Source organism: Vicugna pacos, chromosome 7 (assembly GCF_048564905.1).
Source record: "Vicugna pacos chromosome 7, VicPac4, whole genome shotgun sequence".
Classification (NCBI taxonomy): domain Eukaryota; kingdom Metazoa; phylum Chordata; class Mammalia; order Artiodactyla; family Camelidae; genus Vicugna; species Vicugna pacos.
In genome coordinates, this window is record NC_132993.1 from 41,248,937 (window position 1) to 41,272,144 (window position 23,208).

Here is a 23,208-nt window from a genome sequence, read left to right on the forward strand (position 1 = left end):
AGAAAACAGTGTCTGAGCTGTCTTGTGTGAACGTGAGCTACCCCTAGATGGCCTTCCCTGAGGAACACCTGACACTGTTAAGGGGAAGGCACACCCTCAGTATCTCTGGGTCCCTGAGGAGGATTCCCGGGTTTACACTCAGAGCCCCAGGGGATGTGTTACCTGAGCATTTCTGCCTTTGATGTCATCGGAGCTCTGCCCAGCCGCCTCGGCGTGAAGCCAGGGACCAGGTGTACGGCCTGAAAGACACAGGAACCATCTCACCGTCTGCTGGCCCAGGGGCTGGCTGTGTCTTCATGGAGAAACTCTGGCTACCTGGCTCGTAGGGTTTCAGCAAAGGAACCAAGGGTAACGTGAGCCTGTCAACCTGAAACCCTCAGGCTCCTGGCCCTGGACTGGGTGTTTCCACCCACTGCTTCTGTGTCACAGACCGTGGATACAGAGGTGTCCCATCCACTGTGTTAGGAGGAGAACAAGTGATTAAGGCCTGGCATCTCAATGCAGGTGAGAGCTTCATAGCTTCGGACACCCCGCCATCTCCAGACTCTCCCGTGTGAGTCAGAAAAGGAGTAAAAGATAAGTATCTGCTGACAGAGCTCAGGCTCTGATCCCTGAGGACTCAGCTCATTCTCCAAAACATATTGTGTCTAAATATTACACAAGTTACATATGAATATACTCTCATAATTAAGAATCAAAGAATACAGAACAGACAAAAGGAGAAAAAAACCTAACATGCTTCCTCTCTGCCTGCCTGTCTCTCTAATCCCAATTCTCTATCCCAGAGTCACCTTTGCTAAAAGTTTGGTGTTTATCCCTCCAGGTTTATTTCACTTTTTGGCACTTACTTACATGGATGTGTGTATGTGCAGATACATGATTTAATCGGTCTAGGCAAGTTTTAAATCCCATTCCCAGGTGTTCACGAACTTTCCCCGTGAGTCAGGTGGTCTGAATGGTGTCTCTGTGGTTCTTTCTCTGCTGCATTTGGCACAAGACTTTTCTGTTTGCTTTTGTCACAGACTAGGAGTTAAATAACCATGTCCCAAAGCCCTCCGAACAATTCAGGCTGCTGTGCTACTTACAAAGCAATGGGAAAAGCAGAAACATTCATCACAGATTATTTATGATACTGAAAAGCTGGTAATAACCTGTATTCAACAACAGTGATTAAGAAATCTAGGGTTTATTACCAAATGATGGAGCACCACACAGCCAACTGAATGTCTACAAAGGCTCAAATAATGTGGGATGATATTTGAAGTGCAGGAGAAAAAAATCAGGCTAGAAATTGTCTAAATAGTGAGACCTCATCTATTTAAAAAAATCCACTAAAAATGAAATTATATACTGGATGGGGGAGGGTATAGCTCAGTGGTAGAACTGCTGTTTAACATGCACAAAGTCCTGGGTTCAATCCCCAATACTTCCATAAATAAATAAATAATTAATTAAAAAACCTAATTACCCCCCAAATTTAAAAAAAATTAATGTAAATAATAAACTGAGTTGATTCCTTTTGGATTTACTGTTTTTTAAAAATCTCATAAAAAATCCTTTTCAAGCTTTCTGCAGTGAGTATGTAAGTCATCTTAAGAATCTGTTACGGTGAGATACAGTTTTTTAAGTGACATATCACACAGAAGGGTCTCTACAACTTACAAAACATTAATCCAATGAGCACTGTAATGTTCATTAAAATACTTTTTAAATGAATGAGTGCATTTGTTCTAGGATAAAGATATTTTTGGGCAAATAACATAGGGATTGCTAGATTTTTAGCCAGATTTATAACCAAGTGAAAAATAAAGAGACACTGATATACAGCCCCTGACCTAATTGCATGTGGCAGTATGGCCTTGGAACTACTGTTCTTAGATTTACGAAACTCCAGTCTACTACAGAAAAGCCTGCTTCCGGGCCAGGATTTCTTAATTTGACTCTACTGACATCTGGGGCTAGATAGCTCTTTGTTGCGGGGAGCTGCCTGTATTCTGTGGGCTGTTTGACAGCGTCCCTGGTCTCTCCCAACTACGTGCCAGTAGCACATGCCCCTGACCATTTGCATCAACAGCAGAAATGTCTCCAGATGGTGCCAGATGTCCCTGGTGGTGGTGGGAGGAAGGGGGCAAAATCCCCGCCTTGGAGAACCACTGGGCAATCAGTGGTAAGCAGTGCCCACTATTTTTCATAAATATGACTGGAAACAACAGCAGAGCTACTGGAGAATCAACTTCATCATAACAGAAAGGAAAACTTTGCCTCTTGTAAAAGAAATTTCACTGCTGTGGGTGGCCGGAAGTTGACAGGGTTACTTAGGGGACTTTTAATCCAAATATCTTTGAGGGGTTTTCCCCTTATGAGATGCCACTACAATCTCTTAGAATTCGACAAGGACAGCCCTTCTGCTTGGGCTGTTTTCCCACAGAAGAGCATTTCATAGTCACTAAAACAAACTTTGCAAACTTTGGGTGCCACAACTTGTGCTAAGGAAGACTTTCTCCTCCTCTGTCCAGTCACATGCGGCTACTGCACACAGAGCAGCCCGAGGGACTGCTGCTGCCACCTCCTGGTAAACGGATGGGGCCGCGTCCTCGTTACTAACGCGGCTGTGCTGGCTGCAGAGCAGCCCAGACGTGAGCGACTTCTCTAAACCCTGAGGCTTAAAGATGAAAGTCTGTGCTTGGGCTGAAGGAGCAGAGGGCTGAGGGCCATGCTGGCTGCCAACTTTATGTTTCACCATTTGTAAACCAAGCCAGCCTTGTACCTTTTCCCAGACACAGAGATATTTTCATGTCCAAAAAAAAAAAAAAAAATCCATTCTGTAGCCAACCAACAAGAGGCTAAATACCGCAGGGCCTGGAAAACGTCCAGAGAGGATTTACAAACTTGGCTGGGCATCAAAGCTGGGTCTCTCTCAGAGCCTCCCACAACTCCTGCCAGCCTCGGAGGACAGTTCCTGGGGCTGGGATAGAAGGTGGGCTCCTAGGAGAAGCAGATTAACCCTCAGCTCAGGGCCAACTCGGTCTCTCTAAGGTGCAGTCCACGTGGCACTAGGCAGAGAGTAGCAGGTGTTGTGCAGGGGACGTCGGACGTTCCTGGATGGAGACATGGAACAGAGACCCTCACCTCAAGCCCGGCTTTGCCACCAGCTGTGCCTGGGGGCAGATCGCTCTACCTCTGCCTCGGTTCCTTCAGCTCCACGCCAAGGAGCGGGGCTGCAAGCCCTCATCAGGCCTTCCCTGTCCTCACATGGGAAGCCTTACAGTCTCCAACTAAAGGAAATGACAGGTTTCACTGGAAATGATCGTTCTAGTATCTGCCAGATCTAAGCTTTCGAGATTGCCTATCCAGCCTCTCTCCTTCCTCACTGTCACTGCTGTAGCTGATGCTGGTCTGAGGGACGCGTGGCTCCCCCCTCGACCACCCCCAGCTTGTGGCGAACGTACAGGGTCCCCTGTGTGCCCCGGGCCTTGCTTCCCTCCACAGGGCTGGGCTAATCACAGTCTCTCTCCCAGTAATCTGGAATTTTGATACTAGTTTTAATGGTCATTAAAAGTAATACATATCCATTATAGAACACTTGGACAAAACAGTGACACATCAGGAAAATAAAAATAAAATAAAAATCACCCAGCATTTCACCATCGAGTGTGTATTTCTCGCTTCTTCTCTCTTCTTTATTCGATCCACTTCTCTGTCTCCAGATAAATTCACGAAATCATTTCTTTTTAAAGTTAAATGTAGGTTTTATTTAGTGTATGTTCAGTAGGCTGGCTTTTTGGGTTTGGTTTTGTTTTTACTTCTCCAGGTAGTGTAGCATTTTCCCCATGTCAGTAAATATTCAACAGGGCTCTTTTAATAGACACCTGATTTCCATCCTGTGGCTCTGCCCTAATTTATTTAACCCTGTTATTGAAGATTTGTGCTGTTTTCACATTTCCTCTGTAAGAGCTTTAGCAATTTGTGGATATTCTTACTTATTACTTCAACAAGTGTTTATCGAGTGTGTGTGTGCCTGGCCCCATGCTGGGAGCTGCAGATGGACCAGTGAGTAGCAACGGATGCAGTCCCTGCCCTCCAGGGCCCTGCACTGCACTGCAGGAGACAGGTAAATAAACGGCGTGCCAGGAGGTGGTATCTGCCTTGAAGAAAACAGCACGGCTGAAGAGAAGACAAGTGACAGGACAGGAAGGGCGGCTATTTCATCCGGAGCGGTCATCAGGGAAGACCATAGAGAGGGCAATGACCAGGCGTGGCCAAGATAAGCCCGCCAGCAGAGGTCCTTACTGCCCAACGGCCCTCCACAAAGGCAGCAGCAGTCTGGCACTGGCACTGTTTTCTGATTCTCTCGGTCTTGGGACAGCTAACTCTTTGATTTCATAACGCGAACCACCCAGTACTGTTAAAGTTACTGCGGTGCTCGGTGGAGAAGTTTCTCTGCTAATAGAAATAACGGTAGCTAGTTTTGCTGTAAGGGTAAAATGACTCTACTTTAAAAAGGGAGTTGGGCCACAATGAGATACCACTTCACATCCATCAAGATGGCTACAAACAAAACACCAAAGCCAGAAAATACCAAGAGTTGGCAACGATGTGGAGAAACTGGAACACCTGTGTGCTGCTGAAAGGAATGGAAAATGGAAAACAGTATAGCAGTTCCTCAGAAAATTGAAAAAGGAATTATCGTATCATCCAGCAATTCCACTTCTGGGTATATACATAAAAGAATTGAAAGCAGGGTCTCAAAGAGTTACTGGTACACTCCTATGCATAGCAGCATTGTTCACAGCAGCCAAAAGATGGAAGCCACCCAAGTGTCTACTGATGGATGAATAGATAAACAAAATACGGTTAAAAAAAATTACAGTGGAATATTATTTGGCCTTAGAAAGGCAGGAAATTCTGACATACGCTGTAGCATGAATGAAACTTGAGAACATCATTATGCTAAGTGAAATAAGTCAGTCTCAAAAAGTCAAATATTGCATGGTTCTACTTATATGAGGGACCAGGAGCAGTCAAACTCACAAAGCTACAGGGCCAGAAAGCAGAAAGGTGGTTGCCAGGGGCTGAGGGGAGGGGAGAATACGGAGCTGCTCAGTGGGTCCAGAGTTTCGGTTTTACAAGGTGGAAAGTTCTGGAAATTGGTTGCACAACAACGTGAATGCATTTAACACTATTGGACTGTACACTTAAAAATCGTTGAGATGGTAAATTTCATGTTATGTATTTTTTAGCCACTATTAAAAGTAAAAAAAAAAAAAGTTGGGATGAAAACAGTCAAATTTCTAATCAGCCACCTTCCCACTGAGCTGACCATGATGAGGATGGTTTTGCTGGGAACACCAGACTGAAACATTATGTCTGGGTGTCTGTCTCTCCTCCTGTCTGTCCTTCACCAAATTGTGAATTTCTCAAGGGTGTGTCAGGGGGATTATTTATCTAAATCTCCAGCAGCTAAGGGCCTCAATAAATATCTGTCGATATGATGATGACTTCACCTTTCTACCATCATTATGTTAATAAATATTTGTAGGCATTTTCCCCCAAAGTTTCCTAGTGACAGAATTTTTTCACTTTCTTTTTATTGTGGTAAAATACATATAACATAAAGTTTACCATTAATGACATTTAGTACTTTCACTTTGTTGTGCAACCATCACTACTATCTAGTCCCAAAACATTTTCATCACCCCACAAGGAAACTGGTACCCATTAGCAGTCACTCCCCGTTCTCCATACTCCCTGGCAACTGCTAAATCTACTTTCTATGTCTTTGAATTTGCCTATTTGGGATATTCCATATGAACGGAATCCTACAATATGTGGCTTTTATGTCTGGCTTCTTTCACTTAGCATGTTTTCAAGGTTCATCCATGTCGGAGCACGGACCACTACTTCATTCCTTTTTATTGCCCAGTAATAGTCTATCGCAAAGCTACTCCACGTTTTGTTCATCCATTCACCAGCTGATGGGCATGTGGATTGTTTCCAGCTTTCAGCTATTGGGAATAGCGCTGCTACGAATATTTGTCTATAAGCTCTTGTTTGAACACCTGTTTTCATTTCTTTTGGGGATATACCCAGGAGTGGAATTGCTGGGTCAGATGGTGATTCTGTTTAACTTACTAATGTCTTTTAAAAACATTTAAAAATTGGACAAAATCATCTACCAAAGAACGAGGCTCTCACTTGCCAAGCGGAGACAGTGAAGATGGCACCGGGATGAGCTAAGCCTTAGGGTATCTGTGTGCTGTTTGTGCATCGGGAGAACAGAGAGAAAGCAAGCAGGCTGGAGGAGACAGAGCCCCAGAACCGCTACAAAAGAGCGTGAAAACACATCATCTGACAGAACCAACGCTGTCTCCCCGACCATGAAGGACTCGAATCGTGGGTTACCAGGTCAACGAAGGAAATACAAGAGGAAAGCTGTAAGAAGAACGCAATCGGACAGGCATGACCTGTATCATACTCACACTCATACAGTTAACAAGGTTCTCCGCCACGGCTCACAGGGGTGGCAGGAACCCGCTCACTGAACTGTGCTAGGAGGCTCCTGCAGCATTTTGCGTCTGCCAATGCCACATCAATCGAAAACTGCATCTTCTTTTTGAAATGGCAAATGACCTTTCTAGTCTGTAGGATGTCAGTTCGTTAACAGCTCATTGGTTTTTCTGGTTTTAACTGTTCCTTCCTGATCATCATAGGATTACTTATTTTGGCATGGACACTGATTTGAACATCTCTCTGAAAGAAGAGACACCCAGCCCAGACTGCCCCCTGTGCCCTCCTGGGGAGCTGTGGGGGACGTAGCTTTTCTTCTACTCTCAGGATGAGACTAGGCACCATGGGCTCAAAATGCAGCTGACTTTAGACTAGAATGTACTGAGTCTGAAGGTTGAAGGACTCCACGGCACAATACTGAGAAAGGCTGGATAACAATGATCTTTAAAATTCTGTTTTTTGGGGGTGGTTTAGGGCACAGAGGTCAGCAAAATACAGCCAGCAGATCACATCCAGCCAGCACCTGCTTTCACAAATAAAGTTTTACTGGAAGACAGCCATGCCCATTTGCTTACATATTGTCTGTGGCTGTTTTCATGTCAAAGTAGCAGAGCTGAGTAGTCATGACAGAGGCCAAATGGCCCGCAGAACGTCAAAGGTGTCCTTTCTGGCCCCTTAAAGAAAACATTTGCTGACCCCGGTTTAGGATAGGGCTCCAAACTAATGACCCACAAATCTAGTTCCATTCCTGACTGTACCCCTCAGCCTCAGACCTGTGTACTCCTCGCTTGACCTGCCCCAGGTCACCTCCCTCTTGCAGCTCCCCATGCGACTCAACTTGGCCTGACTGATAATCTCGCCTCCTCCTGAAACCAGCTCCCTTCTCGCTTTTTCTTTTTGGAGCCACATCATCCATCCAGGCCCAGGCAGACACTCAGCGGTCCTTGGCCCCTCCATTTCCCCCATTCCTCCCAAGGTCTGCACCCCCAAGCCCCGGCCACCCTCACCCGCATCCATCCTCCCTCCCATGGACTGTGATCAAGGCCACAGCTTTCCTGACTGTGGTCTCTACCTCCTCTGACCAAGCTACCGGTCATCTGACTCAACCGAGATCTCATCACATCCCTTCTCAGAGTTCACCGTGGCCGCATGGAAGCAGCACTGGCTCTGGCCGAGAAATACCTGGATTTGAAATTCCTGGCTCTGCCTCTAACTTGCTGTGAGGCTTCAGGCAAGTCACCTGGCCTCTCTGGACCTCCTTTTCCCTATGTGTAAATTTCCTCCATTAAGAACTTATGGTAAGGTCTGCAGAGCACCCAGAACCATGCCAGGCACATCTGCAGAGTCCACAATAGGGTCACTTACTGTGCTGGCAGTGGTTAGTATTTTACTGACAGTTCTTCTCTGCTTATAGGTTCAAGTTCCAACATCTTCAAAGGGAGAAGACATTCTTCATGTTAGGAGGAAACACACCTCCTTGTCCTCTTCTTTTCGTGCATAGGCACCTCCCATAGGGTAACACACCGACGCTCTCTCTGCCCTCTTTTTTCAGAGAGGTCAAGAGAAGGGACCAGCCATGTGCAGCCACGCCCCTTCTAGGTCCTCTCTTTGAAATCTGACTGCCCATTTATGGAGGAATATCCTGTCCTGCCCTCCTGGGCACGCGGAAAGCTCTCTGAGGCCGGCTCTGTGGCCACCGAGAGGCCAGCCGCAGACCCCTCATCTGTAAGTCCCCTTGCCTGGGGGAGGCACAAGCCTCATGCTAGGGTGCAGTATTAGGGAGTCGGCTGTTATCTAAGCTGTCCTCCAATAAACACACTTAGATCTTCATCCGTGTCACTCTTGTGAACATTCCATATGATGGGGAAAGAAATGTTATTTATTGACATTGCCCCTCAAGGCCTAACATCTGTGGCAGCCTATGCCGTCCTATCCAGGCAGCCTGCGCCCTTACATACCACGTGGGACTTGCTTGTAGGTCCTAAATGCCCCAAACACTATCGTGCCTCTCTCCTGGGTGCATGCAGTGCTCAGCCTGGAATGTCTTTCCACCCATGTGGAAATGTTACCTCTCTCTATGCCTTCAGGTCCCTAACCTCCACCTCCACCCTCACACCTGCTGTGGTGCCCTCTGCACTTTAAACAATCAGTCATTAGGACTCTCCATCGTGAAGAGATTAATTTCTCCCACTTCTGTCTCAGGAATGTGCACGGTCACAACTCGATGGTAGGGACCTTGTTTCTTACACCTCGTAGTCTCTGGTGCCAGCATGGTGCCTGGAGCAAGAAGGACAGTTCACACCCATCTGCTGAGCTTGGACTGAGCAAGAACAGGAGCCAGACCCAGCACCTGTCTCCTCCACCACCATATCTTGTCATAGTTTATTTAAACCCCAGATGGGACAATTTCCCTCTGTCCATCTTTATTCTCCTCCCCTCTCCCTTTCTTTTCCAGCAGAGAAAGATCTGCCCAGGCTGACCCCAAGAGGACCTCGGACCTGAGCAGAGAGCAGACTGGCACTCCTTGGTCTGCCTTGCAGGAAGCTGAACCCTGGGGAAGGGACTTCGCCAAGGCACCTCTGCAAGGAGAGGGTCAGAAAGCTGGGTTCCTGGTCTTGGGCTAACCCTGGACACTGACGATTTTCCATGCTGCTCCACAGATGTCTGCGGTTGGGGGCCTTACTCAGGTTGTGGGGTGGCAAACACATTGGACCCTCACCCCATGTTGTAGGCTCTGCCTCCCTCTTACCAACCCCTGCCAGTTGGATTGAATCAGCACCGGACAAGAATTACATTAACTAGTAGGCAGCGGTCAACACCTACCATGCTTTTCTTTCCTTCCTGAGTTCCTAGAGTACTTGACTCCCTGCCCTTTTGGCCACGAAGGGCAGGCCGCCAGTCTTCCTTGTCCACTCTCAGGGCTGGACAGGTCAGCCAAGTGAAGGCATTTCTTGGAGCCTGGCCTCCCAATGAAATCAGAAGGAGGAAGGCTTTCCTTGGGCTGAGTTTTTCAGCTTTGGATGGATATTGGAATCACCTGGCAGCTTTCAAAAATATTGACATCTAGGTCCCACCCTGGATATTCTGATTTAATTGATCAAGGTGCAGCCTGGCCTTCAGATTTTTAAAAGATCTCTTAGGTCACACTAATGCGTAGCCAAGGTACAAACCGTTGACCTAAGGGCACTCTCTGTTTCACAGTCTGCCAGGATTTTGAACTGGTGGTTGGGGTTCTTCCCCAACTATTAATGCAAAGATCCTGGATCCATTTTGCTGTCGTCTTGGGTATTTAGCTCCCTAGTCAAAAGCCCCAGTGTTGGGGAGGGGCCAGTGGTAAATTTAGGCGTCCACATCCCATGCCAAATAATTAAACCTGGTGTTCGGTAAGAAGCCTCTAAATGAACCCTTGGGGATTAGGACTAATGAATGTTCTGAAACTTCCAAAAGTACGAACAGCACTGCCTCCTTGCAGTAGTACACTGAAATCCTGGGGTCACCCCTTACACAGCCTGTGGCCAGTCAGGGAAAACCAGGAGTCTTATCAGGGCGGTACTCACTTCTGGGGATCTTGCTGGGGTAAATCTTCTGGCATGGTTTATACTCGTCCGGAGGAGGAAAGTCTTCCATAGAATGGAACGTGAATTTAGACTCAAAGTCATCTGCACACATGGGAAATGGCAAAATTACTCGGGTTACTATCATGACCCAAGTGCTGGCAACTTCCAGAAGCACACAGGTTTGCCCGCCCCGTGCAAGGTTTTAACGGCAGGGCTATCCCCCCTAAGACATCCGTTCACCTCTCAGATTTGATTGTTTAGCTGGGATATAGGGAATCAGGAAAAGTGAAATCAACAGACTCTCCCCATCTTCCACTCGAACTTACTTCAACCATCTTAAGGAAGGTTCTAAAGGGAGCAGAAGCACCACAGGCCTCTCCAGGGTCCAAAGTCAGAGGTAGGGAACCTGACAGCAACAAGGGACTGGCAAAGTCCCATGGCCTGAAGCCCCTGCCGTGCTCCTGGGGAGGACTATGCTGGGGAGGGGTGGGCAGGACAGGAGTCCTCAGCCTGGCTGGTAGGAAGGAGGGAGAACAGCCTGCACCCAGCTGGGGACCTGGGCTTCCCAAAGCAAATGGGTTCTGCCCTGAGCTCCTGATGGCAAGAGGAGAGGAGTCTTGTGGCCCTTTCATGCTTTGAGGCCCTTCTTTGTGATCTAGGCTTTGTGTCTGACAGTAGCTCAGCCCACAAAGGGATCCAAAGATTTTTAGTCACATCTGACCCAGATGACTTTCTCTCCTATTGCAGGGTTTTTGTCCTAATTGTCCCCCTGCTGGCAGGCCTTCCATCCATCCTCTCACCTTGTCCAAATCACTCAGTCTTTCTGGCTGATGCCTGATTTCTCCAAGGAGACAGACAGACAGACAGTCAAACACGCACACAGGCTAAATGTTGGTTATCTTCTCTTTCTATTATCAATCAGAAGGTTGGAGAGTGGGTTTTGGAATCCCCATTGAAAGCCTCAAGAAAAATCCTCTTTAACACAACCTGTAGGTTGTTCTGTGCTAGAGTGAGCCCCCGATCTTAAGCACGGATTCTGAAATGACAGCACTGTGGGCTGGGCGACTCCCCCAGGCCAGAGGAAACCACTCCTCACTGACAGCCAGCACGGCAGACGGTGGGCCCCGCTTACCCATGATATGCAGGCTTCCATTCCGCAGCTGACCTCCGGGCTGCTGGGTCGGGGTCCAGGCTGGGGCCTGGTGGCTCCTGCTTGAAAGCTCCGTGGTGGGTGACCTGGCAGGGGGTGCCGGGGGTGGGTTTAGCTTCCCCCCACTGGTCCCTGAAAGAAGAGAACGGCTTATTAGATATAGGATGGCGGATGCTATAACTTTCTGCAAGAGGTGAGATACTGAGCTCTTTGGATGTAACACGATAGGTGATAAAAAGCCTCTCAAGCCACCCTGCCTGGGACTGACTCCCAGTTCTCCTGCTGGAATAATAACACAACTTCTTTGTGCCTCAGTTCTCTCATCTATAAAATGGGAATAATAATAATATACATACCTCTTAGGTTTGTTGAGGGGGTTAAAAGAGTTGATTAAAGTTCAGAGGCATGTGATAAGGGTTCAGTAAATGTTAGCTGTTGTGATTGTACTCACGATGATGACAGTCCAAGACAGGGGAACCACTTCAGAGTCTAAGCAGGTGAGGCTCAGAGCGAGGCCAGATGAACAAGCTGTCTGGGGCTCTGAGCCTGGCCCTGTGTTTCTGTTCACACTGGTTCCCCTGCATTGCAGACCCTCATTTCTCCTTCCAGTCAATCTATATCTTACCTGCCCACCAGGACCCAACTCAAATCCCATCTATTCATCAAACCTTTCCTGGCAACCCCTGTGGGAGCCTCACTCTCCTTTGCCAAGACTGTTTTTTATGGCTCATCTGGCAATTAATAACCCCACTGTCTTGGCACATCAACGCAGGTTGCTCCACTCTTAAAGGGATGACAACTGCACCATTATTATCTGTTCCAAGACGTTCACAATGACAACCTCCTCCTCTTCCCCACGCTTGGCCTGAAGCAGAAATTATCCTCGTATTGCTCATGGAAAATTAAGTTTCACGTCCAAAGATACAGCGAGAGAGGCCAGACTTGCATCCATTCCTGGCCTTGGGTTTGCTGCTCTGGAGCTAGTGACAGCTCCAGCTCAACAGCTGTTCTCCTCCACGGCTGGGTGCTGTCAGAGCGCCTGCCCTGCAGCTCCCACCCCCTTCCCTCCCCCTCCCCAGCCCCCACCCTCCCTCTTGCTGGTCTTCCTTTCCTCTGTACTGGGGTCCACTAGGATTTACCTGCTCCCACAAGTGGACTAAATAAAGCGGCTATGGGGCTGCTGACCCCTGTTCTGGGTGAAAAGCTGCCCCTCCACATGGTTAGGGAGAAGGAAGGGAAATCATGCCGAGACCTAGCTACCTGCAAAGCACTTCAGGCACATTTTTCTCATTTAATATGCATAACAATCCTATGCGAAATGTGTTATTATTGGTATTTCCATTTGTCAAACTTAAAAAAAAAGCAAGGTTCAAGAGCATTAAAAAATGGCATGAAGTTACACAGGAGTGGGTGAGAAGGCTGGACTTGAAGTCAGATCACTCTGAATGTAAAGCATAGTTTTTTTTTTTCCCATCACGCTTGAATATTTAAGAATCACAAGGGTCAGATGGGGCTCCCCAGTACCAGTGCTGGATCTTATGGTAGTTGATTAGTCAGCTGGAAAGAGAATGATTAAAATCTTATTTCCTGTGACCAAAAGCCTTAAAATTTTTTTGCTTTTTGTATCAGGAATTCTCTTTCAGGAACCCATCTTTAAAAAAAAATCCAAAATGTGACTATAATTGCTATAAAAGTATTTATTTCCTGTGATATTATTTATAATAACAAAAAATGGAATCAACCTAAATCTCTAACACTAGTATATATTAATTATCTTCTTAACATGCTCATAGGTATATTTTAATGATATGACAAATATCAGATTATATCGGAATTGCTTTTAATATTAAATACAAACAACAGAAAACAGTACATAAAAAATAGTGTTAACCATGGATATATGTAGATATATTCAGGAAAAAAAGACAGGAAACACAGTTTCTGTTTCTGGGTGATGTTATTATGGGTGATTTCAATTTTTTTCTGTTTTTTCTACAATAAGCTTGTATCATTCTTAATTCAAGGATATACATTTAAGAAACTTCCTGGAATATGTGTGTGTATGTGTAACTGTGGCTGTTTGTTGGAGGGTATGTGTGGGTGTTTTTGAGTGTGTTTGCATGTGTGGATGAGTATGTGTGTGTACATGGGTGTGTGTGGATGTGTAGTGTGTCCTTTAGAAGGACACCAAAGGTGATAGAAGCCTTACCACTACATGGAAATTACAGCCATGGGACATATATATTCAATCATAATCATCTCTGCTGGATACATGATTCTTTTCAATGTTTGGCTGAAAATATGGACCCTCAATTTTTTTGACTCAGCTGGAAAACTCGCCAAAAATAAGGCTTAGGGCTAATCTAATCTACTGAGGCCACTCAAGATTCTGGCCAGAAGCCAGACTGTAATAAGTCAGGCAAAAATCAAACAGGAGAGCTGGTTCTGGACACAACTGCACCCACAGCCACCTCCACCCTGGGAGAAGATTTGGAGTCTGAATGGTGATAGTAAAAATGAATGACCTTTCTCTAGATCTCACTGTTTCAACAAAGTAAAAATGAATGATCCTTCTCTAGATCTCACTGTTCCAACAACTGCATTTTCGGGGAACTATTGCTATTACCATTTCACAGACAAGAAGGAAGCACAGAGAGGCTAAGTGGTTGCCCAGGGTCACACAGCTAGTAATGATGATCAAGGCCAGAATCCCTGTAATGTGGTCTGTGTGATCTTCAACAAGTCTTCCAGGCTCACTCTCTTGGTTTCCTGTCTCTAACATGAATACCTCCAGTATGAAGCCCATACAACAAGTTTTTATTGTGCTCCACAGGGGCACTGAACAGGTCTGTTCTAAGACAAAGTCCCAAGATTTAAGACATCCCCAGTTGTTCCCAAATGGCCCACAGAAGCACCTCCATAGTTGCTGCCAACAGTCAACCCATCCTCTGACACAGCACCCCGAAACCAGAACTGTAGTACTTACCGGCGCCTCTGCCCGGCCTTTTCTTCTGCAGGAACGTCTGAGATCCCGGAGGGGCAGGTGGCACTTGCACACTGGGCTTCGGTGGCTGGGCCTGGAAGCTGGGGGATTTGGGGGGCAGCGGGGGTGGGGTTTCACTGCTGTTGTTAGCGCCTGGCAAAGGGGGTGCAGGCAAAGAGGACCTGGGGATGCACGAGGCGTAAAGCGGGGGCGGGGGCTCCTGAACATCTTGGGCAGGGCTGGCAGCATCGGCTTGGAGTCCCGGATACCCACAAGGTGGGAGGAGAGGGAGCGGGGGCGGGATGGGCGGTAGATGCAAAGGCGTTAGCTGAGGTTTCACTGCCTTGTCACTGGGAACCAGGGCGGGGGGCGGCGGGGGTGGAGTTGGCGGAGGTGGCGGAGGTGGTGGAGGCGGAGGGGGAGGTGTGCAGGGCAGAGAGGGTGCAACCACCAGGGATGCAACCACCGGGGGGCTCCCTTTTGCTGGTGGGCCAGGTGGGGACACCAGCGGGGCTTTGATGGGGGAGGACGGGGGCAGGGGTGGGGGTAAGGGCGGGGGCGGTGGGGGCGGGGTGGGAGGAGGCGGGGCGGGCATGCTGGGGCGAGGGGGGGACTGTCCTGGCAGCGCCATGAGCCTCCGAGGCATTGCCTAGCCTGGGCGATGCCGGGGCGTTGAGTGGGCTGCTGATAGCTTTGGTGGGAAGCCGGGGAGAAGGCGCTCGGGAGCCAGGGCCCTGCCCTATCTTGCCACCTGGAAGTGAAACAAGTTCTGAGTTAGCTCAGCGGGTAGAAGTAGGAGAAACCCAAGGGTGTGGGTGGTGATGACGGTCGCTGTCCAGCATGATGTCAGTGAACTGCATGGTGGACACTCTCTTCCCGCATGTCCACTGCAGGCCTCAGGTGCAGCAGCTGTCACCCAAGACGGCCAGCTGGACCAGCCCCAAGGTTCCTGCCAGCATAAACGCGCTGTCCTCTGAGACAAGCCCAGCTCAAGCGATCAGATTGTCTGCTGTGTGGCACCAGCCTTCCTGTTTCATTCCACCTCTGCCCTGCTCTGCCAAGGACTCCAGTCTCCCAGCCCAGGGCACAGGACTGTCCTCTCTGCTGGAGCCCTGCCACCACTATGAAAACAAGCCTGAACAGTCTGCTAGATACTGAGAGACCAGATGGATCAGTCAGGCCAGCTGTCCCAGCGGAAGCACCAGAGATACAAGAAATGTAACATTAGCAAAGCCACCTACCCTGTGGGTAGATGCTAGAGGCGGCCCAGCTGGGGCCACCCTAACCGCCAACCCATAGTGCTGTAAACTAAATAAATGGTTTATTTAGAGTCCCTAACATGTAGGGTTTGTTACACAGCAATACTGAACGGATATGATGATGGAGAATCATGACCACTCACCATTGCCAGTGAGTCTGCAGTGATGTCTCTAAGATCATCTACTGTGACTGACATGAGCCACCATCACACCACTGCTAGACACTCTACACTGTGGTAACTCATTCTTCAATGATTACAGTAGGATGATTTAAACAGGATGAGGATTTCAAAGATCCCTTAAAAACAATTCTGTGTCTTGGAAACTTCCGGTGCTTAGGCTACCCAATACATGATCTCCTACTACCTGACTGTCACTCTAAACATGTCACTTTACTGGCAGGTGAGGATTGCCCCATTGGTTCCACAAGGTAAGGAGACAGGGGTCAGAAGGTAGCCAGCCTGAACCCTTCCTTACCTGCTGCATCCCTCTGGCCTGCTGGGCGTAACACCGGAAAGCCACCAGCAAACAGATCTCCCAGGGTTGGGGGTGTGCTCCCGCCTCGAGAGTTTGCAGGACCTCCTCCTTCTTTGTTGGTTCCTTTAGAATCTTTAAAGAGAAGAGGCAAGTGTGTGAGTAGAGCTGAGCCTCCAACTCTCACCCCAGCCGTGGTCTAACACTGCCCACGGCTGTCTTCCCCTTCTCCCGCCTCCAGTGTTACCCTTCTCCTCAGTATCTTTCTCAAGCACTTCTGCCTTGATGCCCTGTAAACTCATATCTAGGCCTGTCTGTCCCCCTCTTCAGGCCACCAAAGAACCATCAGTAGTGACCGCTCTGGAAAGGGATCAAAAGCAAGGCATCCCTGCACTGCCATTTAGTAGATGCCAAAGGGGGAACTAGCAGGACCCTTCAAGTTAGAAAACCCGAACACTGGAGGTATAGAGCTTGCTGTGTTTTCAGCTTGACTCTTGTGGGAGGACTAGACCAAGAAAATCCCCCGATTTGATGCAGGCAGTAATTTTAACTTCTTGTCCATGAAGCCTGGCCCGGAACTTGTAAGCAAGAAGCAAAGGTCTGCAGTGATTTCTGCTTTGGCATTTTCCTTCTTTGTCTCCCCAGCTCCCACTCCCCGAGCCCTGCGCTCTTCCCTGCACCTTTTTTTTTTCCCTATGGAGGAGAGAGCTCATGAGCCCTTGAGAAGAGGTGTCACTAATTCTAGAAGTCACTCACTTCCAGATGTGTGTGATTACCAACTGCATAAAATGAGAAGACATTCAGCTTACAAGAATTCCTGGCAGAAAATGTTCATAGCCTGAAGCTAATATGCACAGAGAAATCATGGCGCAATGCCCCCTGGTGGATGAATGTGGCCAGATTATTCCGAGTATTAACAGTACACATTACCTCTTCACTGGAATGATAAGCAAGTGTGTGGTCCAATAAAATGGATTTATCTGTTAATTGGGATTAACTAATTAGATAGTGGGTCTAGCCAGAAACTAATTTTTATTGTAATCAATATTGAAAATATTTCTTAAAATAATTTGTCTACCCTTACGTATTAACGTATATAATTACAGATACTGGATACAATTAATTTTAGGACTATTTTTGAGAATTACCATTATGCATCATTGCAAAATATATGGAAACATAATACCTTACACTGAAAAATAGTTCTGCATATATTATTTAAACCTTCAACAATCTTGACCCAAAAAAAGCAGGCAGGTATTATTATCTCCCCCATTTTGCAGATGAGCAAACTGAAGCTCAGGGAGGTTTCCTGATTTGTCTGGTAACAGAATCAGAACTCAACATGGGTCATCTGACCCAAGCACAAGGCTCCTTCTAAACCATCATACTCTAGAAGACATAGAAACCTATAGTCATATGATCCTGTGAGACTTTAATTATTCTCTCACTGAGTTTGAGGACTATGTTGACACAGGGCAAGTGATCTTTAAATGTTGCCACACAATGGATAAACACAACGTGGTACATCCATCCAATGAATTACTATTCAACAATAAAAAGAAGGAAAGTACTGATACATTGCTACAACATGGATGAGCTGTAAAAATATTATGTGAAGAGAAAGGAGCCAATCACAAAAGGCCACATATCGTATGATTCTATTTATACGAAATGTCCAGAATAGGCAAATCCATAGAGACAGAAAGTAGATTTAGTAGACTGGGGGACAGAGGGAGTAGGGAGGGAATACTGATGGGTATGGGGTTTCCTTTTGGGGTGATGGAAATATTCTGGAACTAGACTAGTGATGGTTGCAATCACATTGTGAATGTATAAATGCCACTGAATTGGACACTTTAAAATGGTTAAAATGGTGAATTTTATATGTGTATTTTACCACAATTAGAAGTTATCTTATAAAGTTTCTTTTTAAGCATTTGAAAAGAGATGGTAGATATGCTAGAAACCATCTGCAGCCCTGGAAGAGTAGCTCTGATTCTCTTGCCCATGTGGACTGTACGTTGAGCAGGTCTCAGATGGCCTGATATGTGTCCTGGGTAACAACTGTGGCCCCTGCCCTAAACAAGCCTGGGGTGACTGGCTGAGCCTCACGCAGCCTGCCTTTGGCTCTCAGCAGGCCTGGCCCAGATGCTCACTTACTCTCGATCTGTGGGGCACTGCGGTCATTGATCTGCGTGACTTTTCGTAGGCGAGTTCCTTGCTGGATATCAGCCAACAGTGCACTCCGACCTTTCGGATCTGCCTTTCTCAAGCTGGAAGTATCTGTACTTATCTGTAAGGGATTAAAAGGGATTCGATCATAATCGCACGTAACGTTCATAGATAAGCCATATGTCTTATTGGCAGTAAGTTTCTCCTCCTGTAGTTTACTGCCTTCCCTATTTGCCCAACCCTGCCCATCTCTCCAGCAGTTACCTATGGGTCTCGGGTCTCGAGGGGGACTTACCTCTTATCCTGTGTACATCCCTGTCCCTGGGGACCTAGAAAGGACTCTTTCCTGTGCTCCAACTCCCATAGGTCTTAAGAAGCCCTAATGCATAGCCCCTCTTCCTCCTTCTAGGTAAGCCCCACCCACTTACCTGGGCTTCTGCCTGTGTGTTCTTGACCCTTGCTCCCAGGTTCTGAATAATCACCCTGCCTGGTATCCCCAGGTCCTCTCCTGGACCAAATCCAGAAAGAAAGATGTCCAGGGGATTGCAATGAAGGTTTGGTGACTGCCTTCTCCTCTGTGCCTGGGTGCATTCTGTTAATCCTCACAAAACCTTGTGAGTTTCCAGTGAGTTTACCTTCATTTTACAGATGACAAAACAGACTATGAAGTCTCTGTTCAGGGTCACAGGGCTAGGTTCAAATCCAGATCTGCTGAATTCCAAAGGCCGCCTGCTTTTTACTCTGCACCACGGCAGCGATTAAGGGCAGGATCCTATGGTTAGGATAAGTGTTCTGTAGACTGCTGAAACGCTTCGTAATATATATATTCATGAGAATAACCTTTGTTCATCTCTGCAAGTAGCACTGAGGGCCAACTGTTTCACTTCCATTATAGCTTATGCTGACACGGCAGGGTCTCCAGGGGCTGCCAGAACCTGAGAGCACCAGAAAGAACATACACCGGCTGGTGGCAAATAAGGAAAGGGTGAGGTTGCACTGGGAGTCACAGCCAGGAGGATCCTCTGCAGTTAGGACGACCTGAGAGCTGGTTAAACATTTCTCAAAGCAAAGAATACTTTTTAAGCACCTGCTGTACAGGGAATACCATGTGTCTTTGGTTTTCAGCTTAAACATCACCATTTCAGAGGTCTTTTCTGACCCCTAGTCTGAATAAAGCCACCCAGGGTTCTCTCCCAGGGCACCATATTCCTTTTCCTCTGTAAGTTTTATCACTGTGTATAAACTTATATTTATCTTTCCTCCTGGAAAATTTCCAATTTTGGTTATGAGTTGAAGGATCACCACCTCTGCAGGACTCCCTATCAGGAAAAAGGTCTTGTTTGTTTTGTTCATCAGTGTATCTCCAGAGAATAAAACCTGGCCCCCGTTAGGCTCAAAAACTAGGCTCAAGAACTGGATGAAAGAATGAGTGGATGAATGAGTGAATGAATGAACTAGATTCAGGATGCATAATACACTGGGCAGGCTGCAAGGAAGGTAGCAGACCTTAGATGGTCCTTGAAGCCCTTGCTATAGCCATTTTCTCCATACAGCTATTTGTCAGAAAATGACAAGTCAGCTTTGCCAACTAGACAGTTAGAGACTCTCCAGTGTCACAGACTCGAAACATAGGCAATTGTGGTTTTAGCTAAAATGTGCCGAGTCCGCATTTTCACCCTCCAGTTCTACCGCGCTGGTTGGCGATGTATCTTACACAGGCTTTGAAGGGCACAAGCTTCAAAGTCACTTTCTTGTTGCCTGGAAACATGCTTTCTGACCCTTTGAAAGGGGCTCATGGATGACGGTCAATAATAGAACTATGAGCAAGGGCCTCAACCCTAACGATACACATTTTTTTTTTTAAAGAATGCATGTGTGAATTGCAGAGTACAGCAGGGTATTTCCCCACACATGATTTTAGAAATCTCTCTCTATACATCATTAATACCAATAATTCATTTTAAACTGCAAAGTGTTCAGATTTTTAAATCTGACCAAGAGAGCATGAAAATTTCTGTAAACATCTGGTATTATAATCTCAGGCATGTATTATGGTCAGGCATTAGGGGGAGAAAGCACTTTAGAATTTTCTTCTTAGTTACAAGATAAACAATACAGTGAACTGCATTCTGTTTAAAGAAGTAGCTGGAACAATGGTCAAACCCTATTTTAACAATCCCTGGGTAGAGGTGGGGGTGGGAGGTGGGAATCATCTCAGCTAATTTAGACTCGATTTTTAAATCTATTACCAAAATGCATCCCCTGCTCCCTGATCTGGCCCATCCCAAGCTTTTTAGGGTGAGGGCTATGAGGAACGTTGCATGTCCTTGGAATAATGATTTTAATTTGAGTACCTGCTTAGCACAAGCCTCAATACATCCTTGACAGTTCCACAAGGCAGACTTGTTGATAAACGTCTTTCAAATCAGTACGAGGATGTAGTTAGTCAGTCACATCATGCGTCAGTGATGCAGTTCAACTTGTTGGACTAAATCTAACGTTCCTTTTTTGACCTCTGCTTTTTTTCCTGCGCTGCTGCCTGCCCTGACAATTTTCCACTAGAGGGCTCTCCTTCACCTGAGATTATATGGTATCTTTCAATCCTCTCCTGTGACGTAGAGGAGCTTCATGGCTAAGGTGACCACGGCTTAGTGGGTTTTGTACAAAAGGACATCTAAGGGCATCCTCATTCGCACATTGAAGACCATATTATACAGTGAAGTTGTTTCTACTCCATCTCCAGTATTTATTAACCATCTGTAATTCGCTTTCCTCAATCTCCAACCTTAAGAAGTCTTGTTAGTGTGGTTACAGGATACAGACACAGGAAAGAGAAGATTTTCAAATATTCTCTGGGGGTCTTTTATTTTATGTAAATCCTGATTATTGGCAACTTTACCACAAATATAATCAAGAGAGAGAAAAGCCACTCCTGGACACTTTTCCCATAGCAAATATATCCAACAAACACACCTCCGTGTCCTCCTACACACAAAACAAGAAACTAAAACATCATTTCAAAGTTAGCTCTGTTCTTTCTTAACACTGTTACTGAGCGTGACGGTTTGAGTTCCACACAAAGCTTTTGTTGACTCAGTTCTTCTAAAGTGAGCTTCAAGGGGAATAGCCCAGATCCAAAAAGATGTAAAGTAGTAGGATAGTAATGCAAATGAGCCCATCTCCCTGCCAGGCAAAGGCTGAAAAACTGAAATGAACCAGGGAGATTAGAAACAGGCCAAGGGTGATGGGTGTCTGTCCTCTTGTCTTGATAAATTATAAAAGCATTTGCATATCCATGGGTCGGTCCAACAGTTGAGTCCATCAGACTTCAGTATAGTCTGGGGAGGGGGATGGCAGTCCAGCCCAAATGGAATGAAATGCACGTCCTCCTGCTATTGGTTACCTTGCCACCTTGTGCCATTACGGGGTCTGTCTGATTGACACCAGTTTCTATGTATAACACTAACAAAAATCTAGTGGGCTGATCCAAATCTAGCAGGCTGTCTCAAGGATGATCTAAACCCTATCATTCCACTACAGTTTCAGCCTTGCAGTCTCCTAAAGGTACCTTCTCCAATGTGGCTGTTAAACCTCAAAGTAGTACTCAGGGGGCCAGGTGCACAGCCTGCTCATCACCCCTGCCCTCAGCCTCCTCCCACCACCTCCAAACTTGGGGGCCGACAGGTATCAGCAGTCAGGATGCTTGTATTTCACTACCAAAACCCTGAATCCCCAGGAAAGCCAGAGCTGGCACTGCCTTCCTCCCGCTGCTACCATCTCTATGTAGGACAGAGAGCCTGAGAGCCAAAAGAGATGTGAAATATTTTCAGAGGACACTGACTCTCTCCTGTCAGGGGTTCCCTGCACCCTAAATGGATACATGTCAGGCTGTCCCAGAATGAGGCATCTTGAGATCTAACGGTTTTATTTCTCATTTTCAGAAATCCAAATATGCAATTAAAATCCATGAACAAAAAGAATGGACCTTTTAATCTACTTTTTTAAAGCCTGGTATCTTCGACAACCGTATATGGACCCATGACTGTCACCTAGAGTACAGAGCTGCCTCACCCAGCGCCCCTGCTCCAATCAGGAGGTGAAGCAGAGTTAGGACCTTTTCATTGGGGGTGTGGGCTATAGGTGAGTCTGGTCCTATTCTCTGCACCCATGAGGAAGCCCACCCATCAGAGTCATCTCATCCACTGGTATCACTTTGGTTGCTGTGTGCTGGCAGCTATCTCCTTGCCCAAGGACCTGGAGGCCATCGTGGACCCTTCCCTCTTTCTCGTTCTCAACAGCCACTCAAGCACAAACTCCTATTGCTTTTTCCTGAGTGATTACCCTGGAATCTGGCTCCTTTTCCCCATCTCTGTGATGCTGACTTAGTACAGGCCACCAGCACTTCTGGATTCCCTCACCTGGTTTTCGTGCCTCCTGTCTTGCCCTCCTCCACACAGCCACCAGAGTGGTGTAGATAAAGGACGTGTCACTTGTCATGCTCCTCCCTGCCATAAAAATCTTTGCTGGCTCCCCCCTGCCCTCAGGAGCAAGTTCAAATCCCTTCATGTTGCACAAGGCCCTTAGTGACCAGCCCAGACAGTCCACTTCTTAAGCATTCCATGCTGGAGCTCACTTCTGGACCTTAGCTGGAGCTAATCTCTCTTCCCTTTTTACATTTGTCTCTTGGCTATTTTCCAGGAAGCCTCCTGATTCTGGAAGGCCAGATAAAGAGCACTTTTTTGTTCCTAGAACAACATGCTTACCCTTAGCAGAGCACCTGCCACCTAGATCAGGTCACTTTGCTCAAAACCTTCAATGGTTTTTTTTCCATTTCCCTTGGGATAAAAAATTCAAAGTCATTCATGTTACCTGCTGAGCTTGACTGCATTTCTGTATGCTACCCTGCGTTTACCTATAAAGACCAACATTTTTCTACCCACAGTGTTATAAAGTAGCTCTACCATAGGGCAAGCCCTCCCTTCCCAGGCAAGTCAGGGTCTCTTAACCACCATGCTGTTTACTTCTTAGTACTGACCTGATCACCCAGGAAAACAGTGAAAGTTGAACACTCAGGAAATACATGGCAAGCCTGTGGCTGGGTGG

General features: G+C 46.8%; 1 protein-coding gene across 1 annotated transcript in view; it reads right to left on the minus strand.

Annotated features, from left to right (window-relative positions):
* WIPF3 (WAS/WASL interacting protein family member 3) overlaps positions 1 to 23,208 on the minus strand; it is a 69,961-nt gene that overhangs the window by 4,196 nt on the left and 42,557 nt on the right. The window contains 7 exon segments of the mRNA XM_072964739.1: positions 163 to 239; positions 10,065 to 10,166; positions 11,197 to 11,346; positions 14,201 to 14,810; positions 14,812 to 14,948; positions 15,934 to 16,065; positions 18,094 to 18,226. Coding sequence (XP_072820840.1) covers positions 163 to 239; positions 10,065 to 10,166; positions 11,197 to 11,346; positions 14,201 to 14,810; positions 14,812 to 14,948; positions 15,934 to 16,065; positions 18,094 to 18,226 — 1,341 coding nt within the window.